Source organism: Miniopterus schreibersii (assembly GCF_964146895.1).
Source record: "Miniopterus schreibersii genome assembly, chromosome: 2".
Lineage (NCBI taxonomy): Eukaryota > Metazoa > Chordata > Mammalia > Chiroptera > Miniopteridae > Miniopterus > Miniopterus schreibersii.
In genome coordinates, this window is record NC_138102.1 from 173,336,935 (window position 1) to 173,354,272 (window position 17,338).

At 37.5% G+C, this 17,338-nt stretch overlaps 1 protein-coding gene across 1 annotated transcript in view; it reads left to right on the forward strand.

Annotated features, from left to right (window-relative positions):
• UTP20 (UTP20 small subunit processome component) overlaps positions 1-17,338 on the forward strand; it is an 80,985-nt gene that overhangs the window by 49,885 nt on the left and 13,762 nt on the right. The window contains exons 31-48 of the mRNA XM_081130767.1: positions 231-375; positions 1,564-1,651; positions 2,496-2,639; positions 2,756-2,806; positions 2,914-3,066; positions 4,338-4,493; positions 5,038-5,178; positions 5,618-5,755; positions 6,016-6,155; positions 6,403-6,485; positions 8,691-8,977; positions 9,930-10,069; positions 10,296-10,452; positions 12,860-12,958; positions 13,881-14,048; positions 15,230-15,396; positions 16,043-16,184; positions 17,050-17,166. Of these exons, the coding sequence (XP_080986893.1) occupies positions 231-375; positions 1,564-1,651; positions 2,496-2,639; positions 2,756-2,806; positions 2,914-3,066; positions 4,338-4,493; positions 5,038-5,178; positions 5,618-5,755; positions 6,016-6,155; positions 6,403-6,485; positions 8,691-8,977; positions 9,930-10,069; positions 10,296-10,452; positions 12,860-12,958; positions 13,881-14,048; positions 15,230-15,396; positions 16,043-16,184; positions 17,050-17,166 (2,516 nt within the window). The remainder of the gene's footprint in view (positions 1-230; positions 376-1,563; positions 1,652-2,495; positions 2,640-2,755; positions 2,807-2,913; positions 3,067-4,337; positions 4,494-5,037; positions 5,179-5,617; positions 5,756-6,015; positions 6,156-6,402; positions 6,486-8,690; positions 8,978-9,929; positions 10,070-10,295; positions 10,453-12,859; positions 12,959-13,880; positions 14,049-15,229; positions 15,397-16,042; positions 16,185-17,049; positions 17,167-17,338) is intronic.

Below are 17,338 nucleotides of genomic sequence, written 5' to 3' on the forward strand. Positions count from 1 at the left end.
GCAAAAATGGTTTAACTAAAGCCTGAGGGGATCTCATATAAATTTTTCATTTACCTAACGATATAGATGTTTTGTCTAAGAAGAAAGTTTTTTAATCTTCAGAGTTGAAATTTATTAAACTTTCATGGTAATTGGGTGCTTTCCTTGTCTGTCATTATGAAGATACTGTACAGTTACCCTGTAAGCAAGTAGTTAATTAAAACCAAAACACCTGTCACCACCTATTTCAGAGTCTATCACAGTGGGAGGACGATTAATTCTACCTCATGTACCTGCAATTCTCCAGTATCTCAGCAAAACCACGATCAGTACAGAAAAGGTACGAAAGAAGAAGAACAGGGCACAAGTCAGTAAGGAGCTTGGCATCCTTTCCAAGTAAGTGATGCGCATCCCTGAAGATACATTACCACCATGGTTTCCATTTTTTAAAGTTACAGGTAGCTTTTCAGTTGTTTTAATGTTTAAGTAATAAGCTAAAAAGATTTTCAGTATTTTTGAATGCTTTTTATTTTTAAGTTAATGTAAAATTCTGTTTCTCTGCTGGAGAATTCATTTGAAACTTTGTATGGCATCTGCTTTCATTTAAACAAAGACAACAGACTTCAAAATTCTAAAGCAGATTAATAGATTTGCTTGTTTTGCCCTTGCATGTTTTGTTCAATTAAAATTATGAGTTACATGAGATAGTTCTGATTTTTTTTTTTTTTTTTTAGTTTGATAATAATTAAAAGAACAGTGTATTTTGTTAAGAGTCAAGAAGCTCTCACAGGGTTTTTAAAGATTCTCTTTGACAAGAGAACTAGTTTGTATATAATTGTGATTTCTATAAAAAGCAAGGTTGGTAAACCTGAGTACAAAAAATGATTCTATCTTAAGCTTTGTTTCAGGACTTAGTTGTTGAAAATATATTTTTTTGTTACTTTCAGCAATAACAAAAAATGATATATTAGAATTTTCAGGAACTTCTTTTAAATATTTCATTTATACTACTGTATTTCTAAATCATGCAGAGTGGGAACCACACTAAATGCAGTCATTAAATTTTATCACAGGCCATGTGGTAGTGGAAAGATGATGACAGATTAGGCATCAGAAAAACCAGTGCTTGAATGACCTGCTCTGCCACTTCCCAGCTAGATGATGTCAGCTTCTCTGAGTCTCGGTTTTCTCTGTGAAAATGGAGCTAATAAATCCCACATTGTAGAGCTATGTGGGAGTTAAGTTGAACTACTTTATGCAGTCTTAAAGTCTTGCACTTAAAAGTGTTATTTCCTTGTAAAATATGAAATTACTAATTGCCAGATTATAGCATTGGAGTTTAGCCCACCTACACAATCCAGTGTTACAAAAGAACTAGAATAGCAGCCATGAGCCTGAAGCTGCAGAGAACTAACTGTGGGCACTGCTAAGTAACGGAGTAAACTTTGTACAGGCACAGGCTTAAAAGTCACCTGTGTCTTTCATCACTGATGTTTTTCTATAAAAAGTTTAACTCCTTAGAGAAATATTCTTAACTTATATATTTTCCTTACCTACCAGTTTTGTTTTTTTCCCCTTCTCTAGGATCAGCAAGTTTCTGAAAGACAAAGAACAGAGCTCTCTACTCATCACACTTCTGCTTCCCTTCCTCCACCGTGGCAACGTCCCTCAGGTATAAATGCACAGGACACTGATGTTGTCTTTGAAGTGACACTTTATTAGGGTTATTTGTAAACAATAATTTTATTGGTTAGAATCTATGATACATTTGTCTTAAAGTATTTGTGAAAAGACTTTATACAGAAATAGAAAATTGAAAATCGAAGAGAAAAATTGGGACAGATTTCGGAATGGGGGCAGGCAGGAACATGGAGACATCTACCACAACAGAAGTGCTAGCCCCTTTTTCCCTTTGTTTAGCTTCTCATCCAGTGCAGGATTTTTTTTTTTTCCTGTTTGACTTTGATCAATAACAAATCTGGAAACCAAGAAGTGCACTGTTAATCTTAAATATGGATCACAGTGGCAGCACTAATGAAAAGTCAGACTGTATTAATATTCAGACATAGCTAAAAGTTTCTAATATGATTTTCAACCCCTAGTTCAGTGTTGATTACAAGAGTCTTCCTGTGGCTCAGACTCATTTTGAGGCCTTAGTAGTTATACTGAGCATCTACTGTCATGCAGTAATTTAGAGAACACACCTGTAGGCAGCCAGAGGCCTGTGTCCTTCTTCAGCAAGCTCATGTCTCTTGGCTCTTTTTTGACTTGACAATAGAGGAAAGCTTGTTTCATATTTTCTATTAGAATTAAAGGAAGAAACTGTTACTGGACATTATTGTGGGTTTTATGTTAAAATGCTAAGAACCTTTAAAAGACTATGGAATAACTTTTCCAATGACTGGTTTTACTTCTTATTTATAATTATTTGCTTTCTGTGCTGCAATGTGTTGAAGCCAAGTTGACCAGTTTTATAAATTCCTGAAATATAATTTCTCTTACAATTTCTTCTTAAGGATACAGAGGTCGATATTCTAGTGACAGTACAAAACCTGTTAAAACATTGTCTGGAGCCCACAAGCTTCCTCAAGCCTCTAGCAAAACTCTTCTCGGTTATTAAGAACAAGCTGTCCAGACAGTTGCTCTGTACAATTTTCCAGGTCTGTAATACTCATTTTACCCCGAATCACCCCTGTGAGTGGGAGCAGGGAATTGATGGAAGTGGGCAGAAAAGCTAAGGTTTGATTCACTAATCTACTGTTTTCATTCCTTTTAGACTCTTTCTGATTTTGAGAGTGGGCTAAAATATATTACTGATGTTGTCAAGGTAAGAAAGGAAATCTTATTTCTCTTTTCCTTCAAAAGTGTTACCATTTTTGTTTATTTAAGATGTATATACCTTCACTTATGTGGTTTCAATGGCATTTCTTGTAGCTTAATGCCTTTGATCAAAGACATCTTGATGACATCAACTTTGATGCTCGCTTCTCAGCATTCCAGACCATCACCTCTCATATTAAAGAGATGCAAACCGTGGACACTAACTACCTAATTCCAGTCATGCATAATTGTTTCTATAATCTGGAGGTAGGTTTTTATAGCAAAACTTTGTGAATTATTTTTTTATTGTTTTAATAATACAATTACATGAACTAATTTCTTAATTTGTGTTTTGAGGAGGACAAGGGTTTTTTAGTATAAATTTTTTTGTGTGGAATATTTTGTTTGGCAAAGATCATATTATTCTCATGATTTGAAAGACTGAGATTTTGAATAAAATATATATATGGAAGTCAGAAAGTGGTATATTAAAAATAGAGAAATCCATAGAGACAGAAAGTAAATTAGGGGTTACCAGGGAGGGAGGAATGGGGCATGACTTCTTACTGGTACAGGGTTTCTTTGGGGGGTGATGAAAGTGTTCTGAAGTTAGATAGTGATGATGGTTTTACCACCTTGTGAATATTCTAAAAACCACTGAATTGTATACTTTAAAGGGGTAAATTTTATGGTATGTCAGTTATATCTCAGTTTTTCAAAGTTATGTAACTATTATTTGACAGTTTGCCCTTATATTGATATGGTAGGAATAAGAGGAGAGTGGGCTATATTAAGTACCATGTTGCTGAACTGTATTAAGACCCAGAAATGAGGGAAATGAAGCCCTTAATTAATAGTTAACCATGTGATGGCATCAGTAATCTCTTTATGGTGTTTTATAATTATTCGTCTGATAGTAAGGATTATGTGATATATGAAAAAGTAATCTCTCCATGTGGGGCTCCTTTTTTGTACATCATGTCAAATTTCAACACAAGAAATTTTATTTTTGTTTGTGTGTTTTCTCTTTTTTCCTTTTCTGTTTCGTTTTGGGAGTGCAGGGGTCCTTTTTTTGTTTTCTTCACAAGGAATTCTAAATTACTGCCTGGTTGCCTGAGTTGGAAATACTCTCTCTTTGCTCACTACCTGCATTCTCAAGCCAAGAACTCTAGTGCGACTGGCCAGAATTCTGACCAGCCAGCTCTGTCCTTTTCAGGACCACCCAATACTGGACATTGAGAACGACTTTACTGAACGCTGTATTCTGTTGGCTTTGAGAAGTAAAACTAGGAAGCCTGTGTCATGGTATTTTATGAAATTGAGTGACGCTTCTCAGTAAGCATATTTCAAAGTCATTCACTCTCTCGCTCACAAGCCTACGTTTGTTTCTTCCTTAGGTATGAAGTGTCTGTGGGACATTTCTTAATAGGGAATTGCACACCGAGCAGTGGCAACGTTGTGGAAACTTTTTCAATGGCAATAATATTCCATATTACAGTTATTACACAGCATAATTTGGGTGTTTTTCCTGTTTCCAGTTAGGAGACATGTCTTTAAGTGACAATGCCAGCATGTGCTTGATGAGCATCATCAAAAAACTGGCTGCGTTGAACGTCACGGAGAAAGATTACAGAGAAGTCATTCACCGTTCACTCCTGGAGAAACTGAGGAAAGGATTGAAGAGCCAGACAGAGGTATTGGGGTTTGCAGTGTCACTTACCCTTTAAGCACTACCATCTGGTGTGTTGTTAGGTTTTGGTTTTCCCTGCTTCTGCTCAAAAAAGCAGCCAGGCGTAGTACATTTAATTAAAATACTTGATTGTGTAAATATTTACCAAACACTGGGAGTGGGAATGGAAAAAAGCGATCATTTGTGTGTGTTTTTCAAATGTATCTTTATTGATTTCAGAGAGAGGAAGGGAGAGGGAGAGAGAGAGAGAAACATCAATGATGAGAGAGTCATTGATTGGCTGCCTCCTGCACGCGTCCTCCTGGGGATGGAGCCTGCAACCTGGGCATGTGCCCTGACTGGGAATCGAACCTTGATCTCCTGGATCATTGGTCGGTGCTCAACCTCTGAGCTACGCGCTGGCTGGGCATTTATTTCTGATTTTTGTTTTTACAGTGGGCATGTTTTACTTTTTAAAAACATTTAATAGCTTTTTTATGTTTCTTTGTATTATCTAGGAAGCATATTCTTTTTAAAATAAATTTTTTTTCTAAACTTGATATTTGCAGAGTATTCAACAGGATTATACCACATTGCTTTCCTGTTTAATTCAAACCTTCCCAAATCAACCAGAATTTAAAGATTTGGTACAGCTTACTGATTGCCATGATCCGGAAATGGACTTCTTTGAAAATATGAAGCATATTCAGGTAGGAGACATTTCTGCTTACCCCCCGCCCCCCGCTTATAAAATAAGTATTTCAACCGGTTCTGTCTCTTTTACAAAGATATATTTTAATTTTCCAGAAAGTTGACAACTTCTCGTTCCTTGATATCAGTCAAATATGTGTAGGACATGATCATTTCCTGGAGTCTGGTTTCCTTGGTGGTATCACAAACCATAGTAATAGTGTTACCTTTCTCTGCCATTTTTAGAGAAGTTTAAATGCTTTTGGATCCATTGTTAAACAAATGCTATGGATTATATCTCTAAGAAGCAAGCCAAGGCGCAGGTGTTTGTTTGCTCATGTAACACTTGGACTGTGTTTCACTCCTTAATCTTTTCATGGAAAGGAATATGATACTAAAAGGGAGCTGGTTTTAGGTGAGGTTATTCAGTAACTAATCCATATTTTATCTAACTCATAGATCCACAGGAGAGCAAGAGCCTTGAAGAAACTGGCAAAACATCTAATGGAAGGCAAGATCGTGCTGTCTTCTAAATCTCTTCAGAATTACATCATGCCTTATGCCATGAGTCCAGTTTTTGATGAGAAAATGCTCAAGGTAGGGCAGTAGGTCTGGAAACCAGTAAACCTCTGTCCATACTATGACACACTTTCCAAAATGTAGATGGGGGAATGGCATCGGAATTTCGTGGCATCCATATTGATGATGTCACCATAATTAGAGGCTTAGAATAGTTCTAAAGCACTTAGAATTGTGCATGGCACGTAGTAAGTGGTGGCTTTTTACTGTACCACAGTTGCTCGGTATTTTATTTGCAAATGCTTGCTTTATGTTGATGCTCTTGATCTGTTTTACAGCATGAAAACATAACCATTGCTGCCACTGAGCTTATTGGAGCTATTTGCAGACATCTCGCTTGGTCAGCATATTTATATTACTTGAAACATTTCATTCATGCTTTACAGACAGGACAGATCAATCAAAAGTTGGGTGTCAGGTATAGTCAAACTTTTATTTTTGTTTTATTTTTAAAATGTAAATTTTGGATTATTTTCTGAAATTGTCTTTCTGTAATCTAATTTTACATTTACATTGTATTAGTGAGGTTATGCTGATGTTTGTTAAAGTCAAAAATACCTAAAACTGGTAAAAATTTTAATGTTTATATATCTTTAAATTACCTCTCCTTTTAATCATCAAATGATATTGTTAAACAAATATTTCTGTGTACCTTTTTTTAACAGCTTGCTAGTAATAGTGTTAGAAGCGTTCCACTTTGACCACAAAACTCTTGAAGAACAAATGAGAAAAATTCAGAATGAAGAAAGTAAGTTTTTAAAACTTTCTTCAACTAGAGTTTCATCCTGTTTCTGGGTAACTCATGATAATTAATTAAGATGACAAAATTCAACTTATTCCCTTTTTTTGCTCTTGTAGCAGTGACCAGTGAATGAGTCAGGAGGAAGTTAAAATGAATACTTGGACTTATTTAACAATAGAGAAGACCAGTCTAAATTAGGTGAAAAAATCTGAGCTGTAGATTATTTACATAGAAATCCAATATTACTGCGTTCACATTTGGAAAAAGCATTAAGCAATGAATGCAAAGAAAGTATAATAAAAGAGTTGAAAATTAGAGCAACAATTAATGAAATATAAAGTAGATACAGTAAGGAAGGATCATTAAACTTAAAATAGGTATTTAACAAGATGATAAATCGACAAACCTCTGACAAGGTTGATTAGTGAAACTAGAAGGCATAATAAACAATATTAGGAACTTTAAAGGTCACAATTAAATGAAAAGGTAAAATAATATTATGATCTTGGTACTTATAAATTTGAGTACTTGGCTGAAATGTACAAAATTTAAGAAAAATAAAATTCAAAAACTGACTTTAGAAGAAATAGAAAATCTGGATAGATCTCTAACCACTAAAGAAGTTAAGTCTGTAGTTAAAAACCTCATGGTGAAAGGGCCAGCCTCATACTGTTTTATAGGCAAGTTCTATAGATATTCGAGAAATGGATAATTTCAACCTTAACACCAGCTATTTCACCAGCTGAAAAAGAGGATGCCCCCACTAACTCATGAAGTTGGTATAACTGGTTAATGGAATTTAACACATTAGCATGCAAAATTAATTGATCATCTGAATAGGCACAAGGGAAACATTTGATTAAATTCAATATCTGTGCATATAAAAGCGATTTTCAAGGAAGGGATAAATAGAAATTTCTTTGAGCTATTAAAAAACGCCTTTTAAAAAACCTAAGGCAACATCATAGTCGATGATAAAGAATTAAAGTCTTTGCTTTAAAACCAGAATGAGGCAAGGACACGTACTACGATTGCTTACGTCAGGCTAGAAGTTGTAGCCAGCACAGGAAAATAAAGGAAAGAATGAACGCTCAAGTAGGCCAAGGTATCCATCCTAATCATTTTCGCTAAAGACTGAAATATTCTAGCCCTGTTTTCATTCCTCCAGTATTCTTACTCAAAACTTTCTAATTCTTTCATTCGAGGTAAAATCAATCTAGAACCACACTAATGAATAGAAAACACTGGTTTGAATGTGTAGGAATCACTTGTGTTTTAAAACAGTTCATGTGCTACAGCCCTTTAATAGTTTATATTTAGCTAGTTGAATCTGCATTTTGCAATTTTGCATAAATAGAAACATTAAAAATTTTAAATACTTAATTTGCTTAAGACTGAAGTTTAAAGCATTTTTTGAGCACCTACTGTGTGCTGGGATTTTATAGACATTATGCCATTTGTCCTCATAAGAACCTTAGTTATTAGTTACCCAATATATTTGATAAGAGAAATTAAGGTTCAGAAATGTAAAGTAACTTTCCCAAAGCTATATGGCCAGTAAACAAAACAAAGACTAATAGTTACCATGTTTTGAAAGTCAGTGAAGTGTCAGAAACGTATTTTAGGCACATTATAGACTTTATCTCATTGAGACTTCACAAGAGCCTTGCAGGGGGCTGTCTCCTTTTTGCTGGGGAAGAATCCAGAACCCACTAGGGTGAAGTTAACTGACTAGTCACGTGGCTGGTTGGCAGAGCCAGGCTAGACTCGACTACAATAACGTGCTGCCTAGTTTTCTTTAATAAACCAAACCCTGTAGTAAGGGACATTTTTGTATGAGAACCAATGCTGCCATTATGATTTTCATGCTCCTCTGTAGGGTTTTGCTTTTGGAAACCTCCAACCACAGTACTTTGGAAGCCTTCTTTTGCCTAAGACCATCCTCCCCAGCTCACCTCCCACTGTGTTCCCAAAGTTCACACTCTTTTATAATTGTCAGTATCCTTGTCTCTATTCATTAGACTCTAAATTGTGAGAGAGAGAACAAACCATAACCTTGTAACCCTCTTATTTACTGTGTTTCCTTAGCACTTACCATGCCTGCCTGTAGTTGGTGACTAGATATTTTTTATTAGATGTTGGTAGAAAAGACTACTTAACCCAACTGTGTTGTTTTCTTACTTAAGACACCTTTTGTTATTTACTAAACAGACACAGCAGAGGTGCCTGAATTGCCAGAGCCTGAAGCCATGGAATTAGAGCCAGTGGATGACGAAGAGATGGAAAGCAGATGGCAGGGTTTGCCAGACGGCAGCGAAGAACCAGGGGATGCCGGCCCCGCCGGTGAGGGAGCCTCGGCTAAGGAAACGCAGTGTGTCACCACGTCCTTCTCCTCCCTTCCTCGGCATCAGGAAGAACTGGAGAGAACAATTAAAGATATCCGAGGAGCCGTAACGGGGGATATCCTGCCCAGGCTGCATAAGTGCCTGGCGTCCACGGTAATTATTCTGTCTGGGGCCCGGCAGGTCTGTGTGAGTTGGGTGCTTGTGGAGCCCTGACAGCCTGAGGCTTCTAACTATTGCTGACCGACTTCCGCGCTTGGTTTTTCTTTTATCTCAACATTTCACAATTCACCTCCTTTCTCCTCTCGTCATCTTCAGGTCATCTCCTGCTGCAGCTAGGCAGTAATGCTCCTTCATTATGATTTTCATAGGGCAGATGTATGCTTTTCTATCTCTGAGGTAGATAGTGTTATCTTGCCCCTGGTTAACAGGGATAACATTTAGCAGTGGATGCTCATGAAGCCAGAGCCCTCCCTACTCAGTATAAAACATGGGTTGGCAAACTACGGTCATGGGCTGAATCTAGCCTGCAGCCTGTTTTTGTAAATAAAGTTTTATTGGAACATAGTTTCACTTATTTCTTTACATATGGTCTGATTCTGCTTTTGCATTACCATAGCAAAGTTGAGTAGTTTCAACAGAGACCAAACCAAAAATATTTACTGTCTGGCCCTCTACAGAAACACTTTGACCAGCCCCTGGTGTAAAATACTGAGTTGGTCATTTTATATCTTAGTAAATAAACTTATTTGAGGATCTGTATTTCTTATGTAGCAACAATGTCACTCAAACACTTGAAAGTCCCAGTTGATACAAATTTTATATGATTTTTATATATTTCACAGCAGTCTTAACCCACATCAGTGAAAACTTGGCTTTATGTTTTTTCTGGTTGCTCCTTTGAAAAAACATTTGTATTCCTATTATTTTTACAGTTTTTAGAGGGTTATTCTCATATTGCATAATTTAGTTTGTTTTCTAAGGCACTACACTTAGAAATGAACATAAGCTATATGAAAAGAGCTTATCTTTCAAATGAAAGGTTGCAGTGTTGGTAGGTCCCTGTCTGTTTATTTTCATTGTAGTTTAACCTCACTTTTCCTTATAGACTAAACGGGAAGAGGAACACAAGCTCATAAAATCCAAGGTCGTGAATGATGAGGAGGTGGTTCGAGTTCCTTTAGCATTTGCCATGGTTAAACTAATGCAGTCCCTTCCTCCGGAAGTTATGGAAACTAACCTGCCAAGGTATGTTGTGTGACAGTGTGGAAAAGTTCCTTGAAAATCAGAAACTGCCTCTTTCTTCCTAACCTGAATCTTTTATCGGGAAGAAAAGTACTGTCACAGTTTGCTGTACTTTACAGTCCTAATTGGGAAATCTGGGTTTTATGGGCAATTAAGATAGAAAAAGATGTTTATATTTTTATTTGCTTCTGTTGTTTGATTAGTCATTTTTCAATTTTTCATTTTCTAGTATTTTGCTGAAAGTATGTGTCCTCCTCAAGAATAGAGCACAAGAAATCAGAGACATTGCACGCAGCACTCTTGCAAAAATAATAGAAGATCTGGGTGTGCACTACCTACAGTATATTTTAAAAGAATTACAGACTACCCTTGTCCGTGGGTATCAGGTAAACTGCGTCATGTGCTCTTTCAAGTTGGGTTGGAGTTTACATATTTGCAGTTTGAACACTGTAAGTCATGCTTTTTTGGGTCTATCTTTAGTATAGTAGATCCGCTGAGATAGCAGTCAAAAATAGTCAAAAGTTTCTAATCGGTATTTTAAAAAGCTTATATATTTGATTTTTGTAAAAATCCTTGTAAGTCGAGGATACATAACCTGTCATCAAGTTCTGCATTCTCTGAGTTCTGAAAAAAATTCGTGTTGAATGCATATTGAATGTATTGCCACAAATGTGAGCAATAGAAAACAAAGACATCTGTTTAGGAGTTGAAACATGTAAGTCATAAAAATAATAAAACCTCCAGGCAGAATACAAAGCCTCTCTGAGCAGTTACATGGCTGGCTGCTCCTCACTACCCCTGTGTGGACCCTGGACAAGTGCCATCAGCAGCACCTGGGAGCTGACTAGAAATGCAGAATTTAGGGCTCTACACCTAACATACAAAAGCTGCATTTTAGTAAGGTCCCTGGGTGATCTCAAATTAGAGAAACTCTGCAGCTTGTTCTTTTCAAGTCCAACCAAGACTCCTGGCAGTTTACTTTACCTTCCGTGTCCTAATTTGTTCATAGGTAATGTTTCTGTTCTACACTTTATAAATCTAACACTAAAAATATTAGTATTGATTTTGACCATCTCTCTTTGTATAGTTTCTTAGTGGCTGCTCTAAGGGATTACCATATACACACTCACTTTTAATGATCCACCGAGAGTTAGTATTTTACCACTTCAAGTGGAAAGTAAATACCATATAGGTCCCTACACCCTTCTCTTTTTGTCTTATCTGTTTATGTATTACATTGCGGTGTATTGGAAACATTACCAGGTAGTGTTAAAGTTTTTGCTTTTAATCGTCAGGCATTTTAAAGAATTCGAGAAGAGTAGTCTATTACTTTGTCCAGATATTTATCATTTCCACTGCTCTTCCTTTATTTCTGAATATCCAAGCTTCTTTCTGGTATCATTTCCCTTCGGTCTGAAGAACTTGCTTTAGAATCTTGTAGAGTAAGGTGGTGGCAGCAGATTACGTTCATTTTCCCTCATCTGTGAGTGTCTTCATTTCACCACCATCCTGAAGAATATTGTCACTGGATATGAAATTCTGCATTGACAGTTCTTTCAGCACTTGAAAAAGTTATACCACTTTGCTCTGGCCTTCCTAATGCCATTATTAATTGTTTACCTCTAAGTAATGCATCATTTTTCTCTGGCTGCTTTGAAGACTTTGTATTTATTTTTCAGAAATTTAATTATGTTTCAGTGTGGATTTTTTTGTTTGTTTACTCTGAGGTTTGCTGAGCTTCTCAACCAAATTTGGGAGTTTTCAGTTATTATTTCTTCTGATGCTTTTTCTGCACTGTACTCTCTCCTCTCCTGGAACTCCCATGATACAAATATTAGACTTTGTGTTTTTATCCCACTCATCACTGGGGCTCTGTTTATAGTGTTAGTCATGTAGATGCTACCAGAATTGCAGTCCCCCAGTGTCGTTCTTCACCCTCCCGAAAGGGTTTTTAAATGGTGTGAAGTCCTCAGCAAACATTGTAAATATGTAAAAGTGCTGAAATGTCTCAAGTAGATACATATGGAACTATACCTTTAAAATCCAATCTGTTTATTGATAACTCAGTGTGTTTCCTTGGCCTGTGATCATTATCGGATGTTTACTTTGATAATCTAACAGTGCTGGAAACAGTAAAAAGAATCCGAATGCTTGGGAGGCAGCGAAGCGTAGTGAGGCGGAGCTGGGGCTCTGGTGCCAGCCTGTCTGCTTTTAGATCCTGACTCCACCACTTCCTACCCATATGACCTGGGGCAAGTTATTCTACCTGTCTGTGCCTCAGCTTTCTCTTCTAAAAGTGCCGATAACAGCACCTACATCATAGATAGAATGGGTGAGGACTGAGTGATTCAGCACATGTGGGGTATTAATACGAGCCTCGCTTATGTAGGCTCCCAGGAATGTTAGCTATGGTTACTCTTGAGAGCAAACACTTATTTGCTTCCTTCATAAGACTTTATGTACCAGCTTTGATTCATTCAACATTTGCAAGCTCCTTAATTCACAGGTTGGTTTGTAAAGTTCCAGGCTCTTGTGCCTTTATAAGTCCCTGGGCTGGTTTAGTCGCAAAAATCCTAAGCATGGTCATGTGTTTCTGAGCATCTTTTGTACAAAGTGACCGTTTGGTTGAAGGATTTTAGATAGCGATACAAGTATGTGTCATTTGTCAGAGCTTCTCCCTGCAGTCATGGCAGATATATACCCTGAGTGCTCTCCTTGCAGCAGTTCTTAGGTCTTGTTTTTTCTAGTGTGGTGTTCTTAACTGGTCGTACTTTTTTACGCATTTCATTTTAGGTCCACGTGCTGACTTTCACTGTTAACATGTTGCTGCATGGCCTGACCTACAAGCTGCAAGTTGGCGATTTGGACTCTTGTTTAGATATAATGATTGAGGTAAGGTTTAGAGAAAGGAATTCTAAATCTTTTTTTAAGTGGGAAAAGGATACCAAAAAATCAGTTTACAAAATAAGAAGGGAATCACAGCTTGTGAAAATGAAGTTAATGTTTTGCCTCGTGCCTTAGACTCCAGTGCAGTGAGCTGGGCGCACTGCCCTTGCTGGTACAGGTCATAAGTTGGTACAACCTTTCTGGGAAGAAAATTGGCACTGAGCAAAAATTTCAGCCACTTCCAAAATTCTGTGTTAAAAAAAGAATCAGAGATGTGGTCTGGGGTTTATATAAAAGTATATTTACCAGAGTTTTATTTATAATAGTGAAAAATTAATAACAAGCAGCTTTCAAAATGGAATAATTTGATCATTTGGGGGTGAGGCAGGTTGGATTAGGAGGAGATTAAATTTGCCACACAACATTTTGTTCATTATTTAAAACTGCAGGCACTAACATTTTGAATTAAATGCATTAATTTTTATAACTAAGTTGTAGATGTCATGAGAATTGTTTAAAAGAAATTAAGCTACTTTTTGGTGATATCTAAGACTTGTCTGTATATTATAGTTATATGTATAAATCTGTGTAGTAGAGTAGGTCCTTGCGTAATGCCATTTCATTATAACACTGATGAAATGTTTATATCAGCCTGTGGTAAAATTGGTTTTGTTACGCTTCATTTCGCTTAAGGTTGCAGACCTATCGACACCATTGAAAACTTACTGTATTCTTCTTTCGTTTCCCATTAGTGTAAATCTTCAGGTGTTTCTGTATTTGTTTTTTAGTAATTGGTCCCTACACTCCACTGAAAAAAGTAAACTTGCTTTCCTTGATTTGGACGTGCCAGTGCTCTTTTCAAAGACTGCTTATATTGGCATATCTCGTTGAATGTACGTAACTGCCATTCGGCTTTTTTCTTTTAAAGATTTTTAACCATGAGTTGTTCGGTGCCATTGCCGAAGAGAAGGAAGTGAAGCAGATCCTCTCCAAAGTCATGGAGGCCCGAAGAAGCAAGAGTTACGATTCCTACGAAATCCTGGGCAAGTTTGTAGGAAAAGATCAGGTTACAAAACTTATTCTTCCACTGAAAGAGGTGAGGACTTGAATGCAGTACAGGGATCTTGAAAAAGAGCCTCACAGGGCAAACCTGCTGCCCTTGATCGAGATTTCCCCGGTGTAAGGACACCAATACCATGTGGCCACTAGCTGGCAGCCCTGTGCCGAGCCTTCTAATCCAAGAATAAGAGTCCCTGATGTAAACCCTGAGATGCAAGAGGAAAGGTGACAGAATAGACCAGGTGAATATTTACAGCTGGGTCCAGTCAGCAGCTAAGAACATAGCCTTTGTGGTCAGACCACTGCTCCCAGAATGCCAAGAGGAAGAACACTGGCATTTGTTGAACGTATATTATGTTCTCAACATTGTGCTTCATTATCTGTTCTAATCTGCACAACTACCTGTGAGATCAATGGTACTTCCATCTTAGAGAGAGAAATTCAGGCTCAGAAAGGTAGAAAGGAACAGGGGTAAGAAGGAAACTCAAGATTTAATTCCAGATCTTTCTGATCCAAAGCTCTCATTTTTCTGCTGTTTCTTTCTGCCTCCTATTGGGCAGGGACTCTAATTACTTCCCTCCATGGAGTTCTCTGTGCCTACTGCAGGGGAGAATATGCAGTAAACATTACTTATTCTTTTTACCAGTTTTATGTACTAAAACTAGAGCTAACAGCCCTATCTAATGGCACGAGTTAACTATAATTCCAAATGTTCGAGTGCTGGATTAACTCCATAGTTGTTCCTAGAATGCATTTAGCCTGATCTGAGAATGTTAGATATGCTTTGAGGATGAAAAAGACTTAACAGAGCTCATGTATTTTCGTCAAATCCCTTCAAGCTAATGCAGGTTAGTAATACGTGGTCCTGTGCAAGGAAATGGCTTTAATGCACCTGGATGGTCAACATCCTACAAGTCTCACATCATATCTTCTGTGCCTTCTGGCCTAACCCACAGAGCAGAGAGGGGGTGCAGGATATCCAGGGGGCACCCACACTGCTGACCCTGGTTTTCTCTGGGGTTGAGGTAATGGGTAAATTTGACGATATATCTGTTTGAAATCTTATTAAGAATGTTTTTTAATTAGAAAAAAACATATAAAGCAAATATATATGTGTGTGTATATACATATATATATATATATTTAAGAGCTACCATTACAACAAATCCAAATGCAATTCTGTGTTTACCTGAGCATGACATTTGTGTTTGCCTTCAGATCTTACAAAATACCACGAGTTTAAAACTGGCCCGGAAAGTTCATGAGACCTTACGCCGAATCATTGCAGGATTAATCGTAAATCAGGAAATGACTGCAGAATCCATTCTGTTGCTCAGTTATGGTTTGGTCAGTGAAAATCTCCCCCTGTTAACAGAGAAAGAAAAGTAAGTTTGAAAAAAACAAAACAAAACTCTCATTTAGGTGCTTGCTTCTGATAAGCCATTCACTTTTAAGTGGATTAATTTAATAGTTTGCTTTAGTTAAAACAACAACAACAACAGCATAATATTTATGTGATTTATAAGATGGCCCTACTTTATAGTGTTTGGGTTGAGGCCCTTCAAGAGATACATTTCAACATGAGATTGTTTTTCTGATGAATAATGTTTTTCTGATAAATGAAGTAGCTGTGAAAGCAGCTAGTTTTTGTGGCATTTCTTAGATACCATTTTTGTTTGGATATTGATTGGATCAAAGTTAGGATAGAGTTTAAATATATACCTCTTGTTCTGATTGAATAGAGATTTAGATCTTCAAAGATTTAAAAATGCCATATTGGAAAACTTCCTTTAGATTTTGCTTCTGTGTTCTAAAAGAGACTACTTGGCATTTGTTTTCAGAAATCAAAGAAAGGGAGTGTCCCCTTGCTGTTCATCTGAATTAGGGAGTGTCCTCTGTGTCTCATGGTTAAGGGAGGAAAAAACTGTCCACAGCAGACAGCACATTTAGTACTCAACTCTCATTCCCAGACAGGGCCACAGTAGCTTATGGGAATGCAACATTTATGTTTTACTCCATTGTGATTGACAGAAATCCAGCAGCCCCGGCCCCGGATCCACGTCTGCCACCCCAGAGCTGTCTCCTGCTTCCCCCAACTCCAGTTCGAGGCGGGCAGAAAGCTGTTGTGAGCAGGAAGACCAACATGCACATATTTATTGAGTCTGGGCTTCAGGTAAGAATTAGCCCTAAAGTGAGACTCACTGCCCCCAGTGGGTCTGGCCTCTACTGTGCTGCTGAATCTAGTATTGCCTATTTCTTCTGTAAATGCCTTACCACAAGTAAATTATGGAATGTTTTTTTTAAAGGTGCATTGGTTCGTTTACTATTTATATTTATCTCTTTCAGTACTTACTTTACTAATATAATTCTCTCAGAATTAATGATTCTGACTTAATATTTTTTATGGTTTCATTGTTGCTTTGCCCATGAGTTTGCAGCTCTGAACTACTTTGAATTTTTTTACAAGGTGGTGAGCTTTTAAAAACACAAGTCTGATCATTTCCATCCCTTTTAAAAACTCTTCATTGACTTCCATTTATTCTAGGAGAGAGCCTTGCCTCATATTGTACCATTCCAATTGACATTCCAGCCACACATGGCTTTCTGTCTGTTCTTAACATCTCCACACTGTTCCTGCCCCAGGACCTCATTGCCCACTCCTCACTCTGCCCAGATCCCCACAGAACCCTGCATTCACAATTAATTATTTCCTAGAGTCTGTCTCACTGGCTGAGATCGCCAGTGTAGGGACCATGTCCATCTTGGTCATTACCACGTCCTGCATGCCAAGCCAGTCCTTGATCAGAGTAGATGCTGAGTAACCATTTGGTAAATGAACTTAGAATCTCAGCTGCACAGTGAGCTCCCACCTCTTCACTTACTGAGACTCTCCCAGGTTTCCCGTTTTTTTCAAGATTTTTATATATCATATAGAAGCATCTTAACATTTCAGGTTGTCTCTTAAAGTCATTTCACCTTTACTTAACTCATTTGGTCTTATGGGCACCTGCTGTAAAATGTCTTTTTAAATCTTTTAGCTGCTGCATCTGAGTCTGAAGACTTCCAAGATCAAGTCCTCGAGCGAACACGTTCTGGAAATGTTGGATCCGTTTGTGTCTCTCCTCGTAGACTGCCTAGGTTCCATGGATGTGAAGGTGAGCACCTACCTACCTGTTCCTTCACAGCCGGGTTGTGTAGAATACCTAGAGCTTAACTTCTAGGCTTGTGCATCACAAAATAGTTGGGTTTTTAAAGGGATTTATGACACCTTGAACCACCTCTATCCCTGCATTAGATTGCTCCCCAGCTTAGTAATCTTATATATTT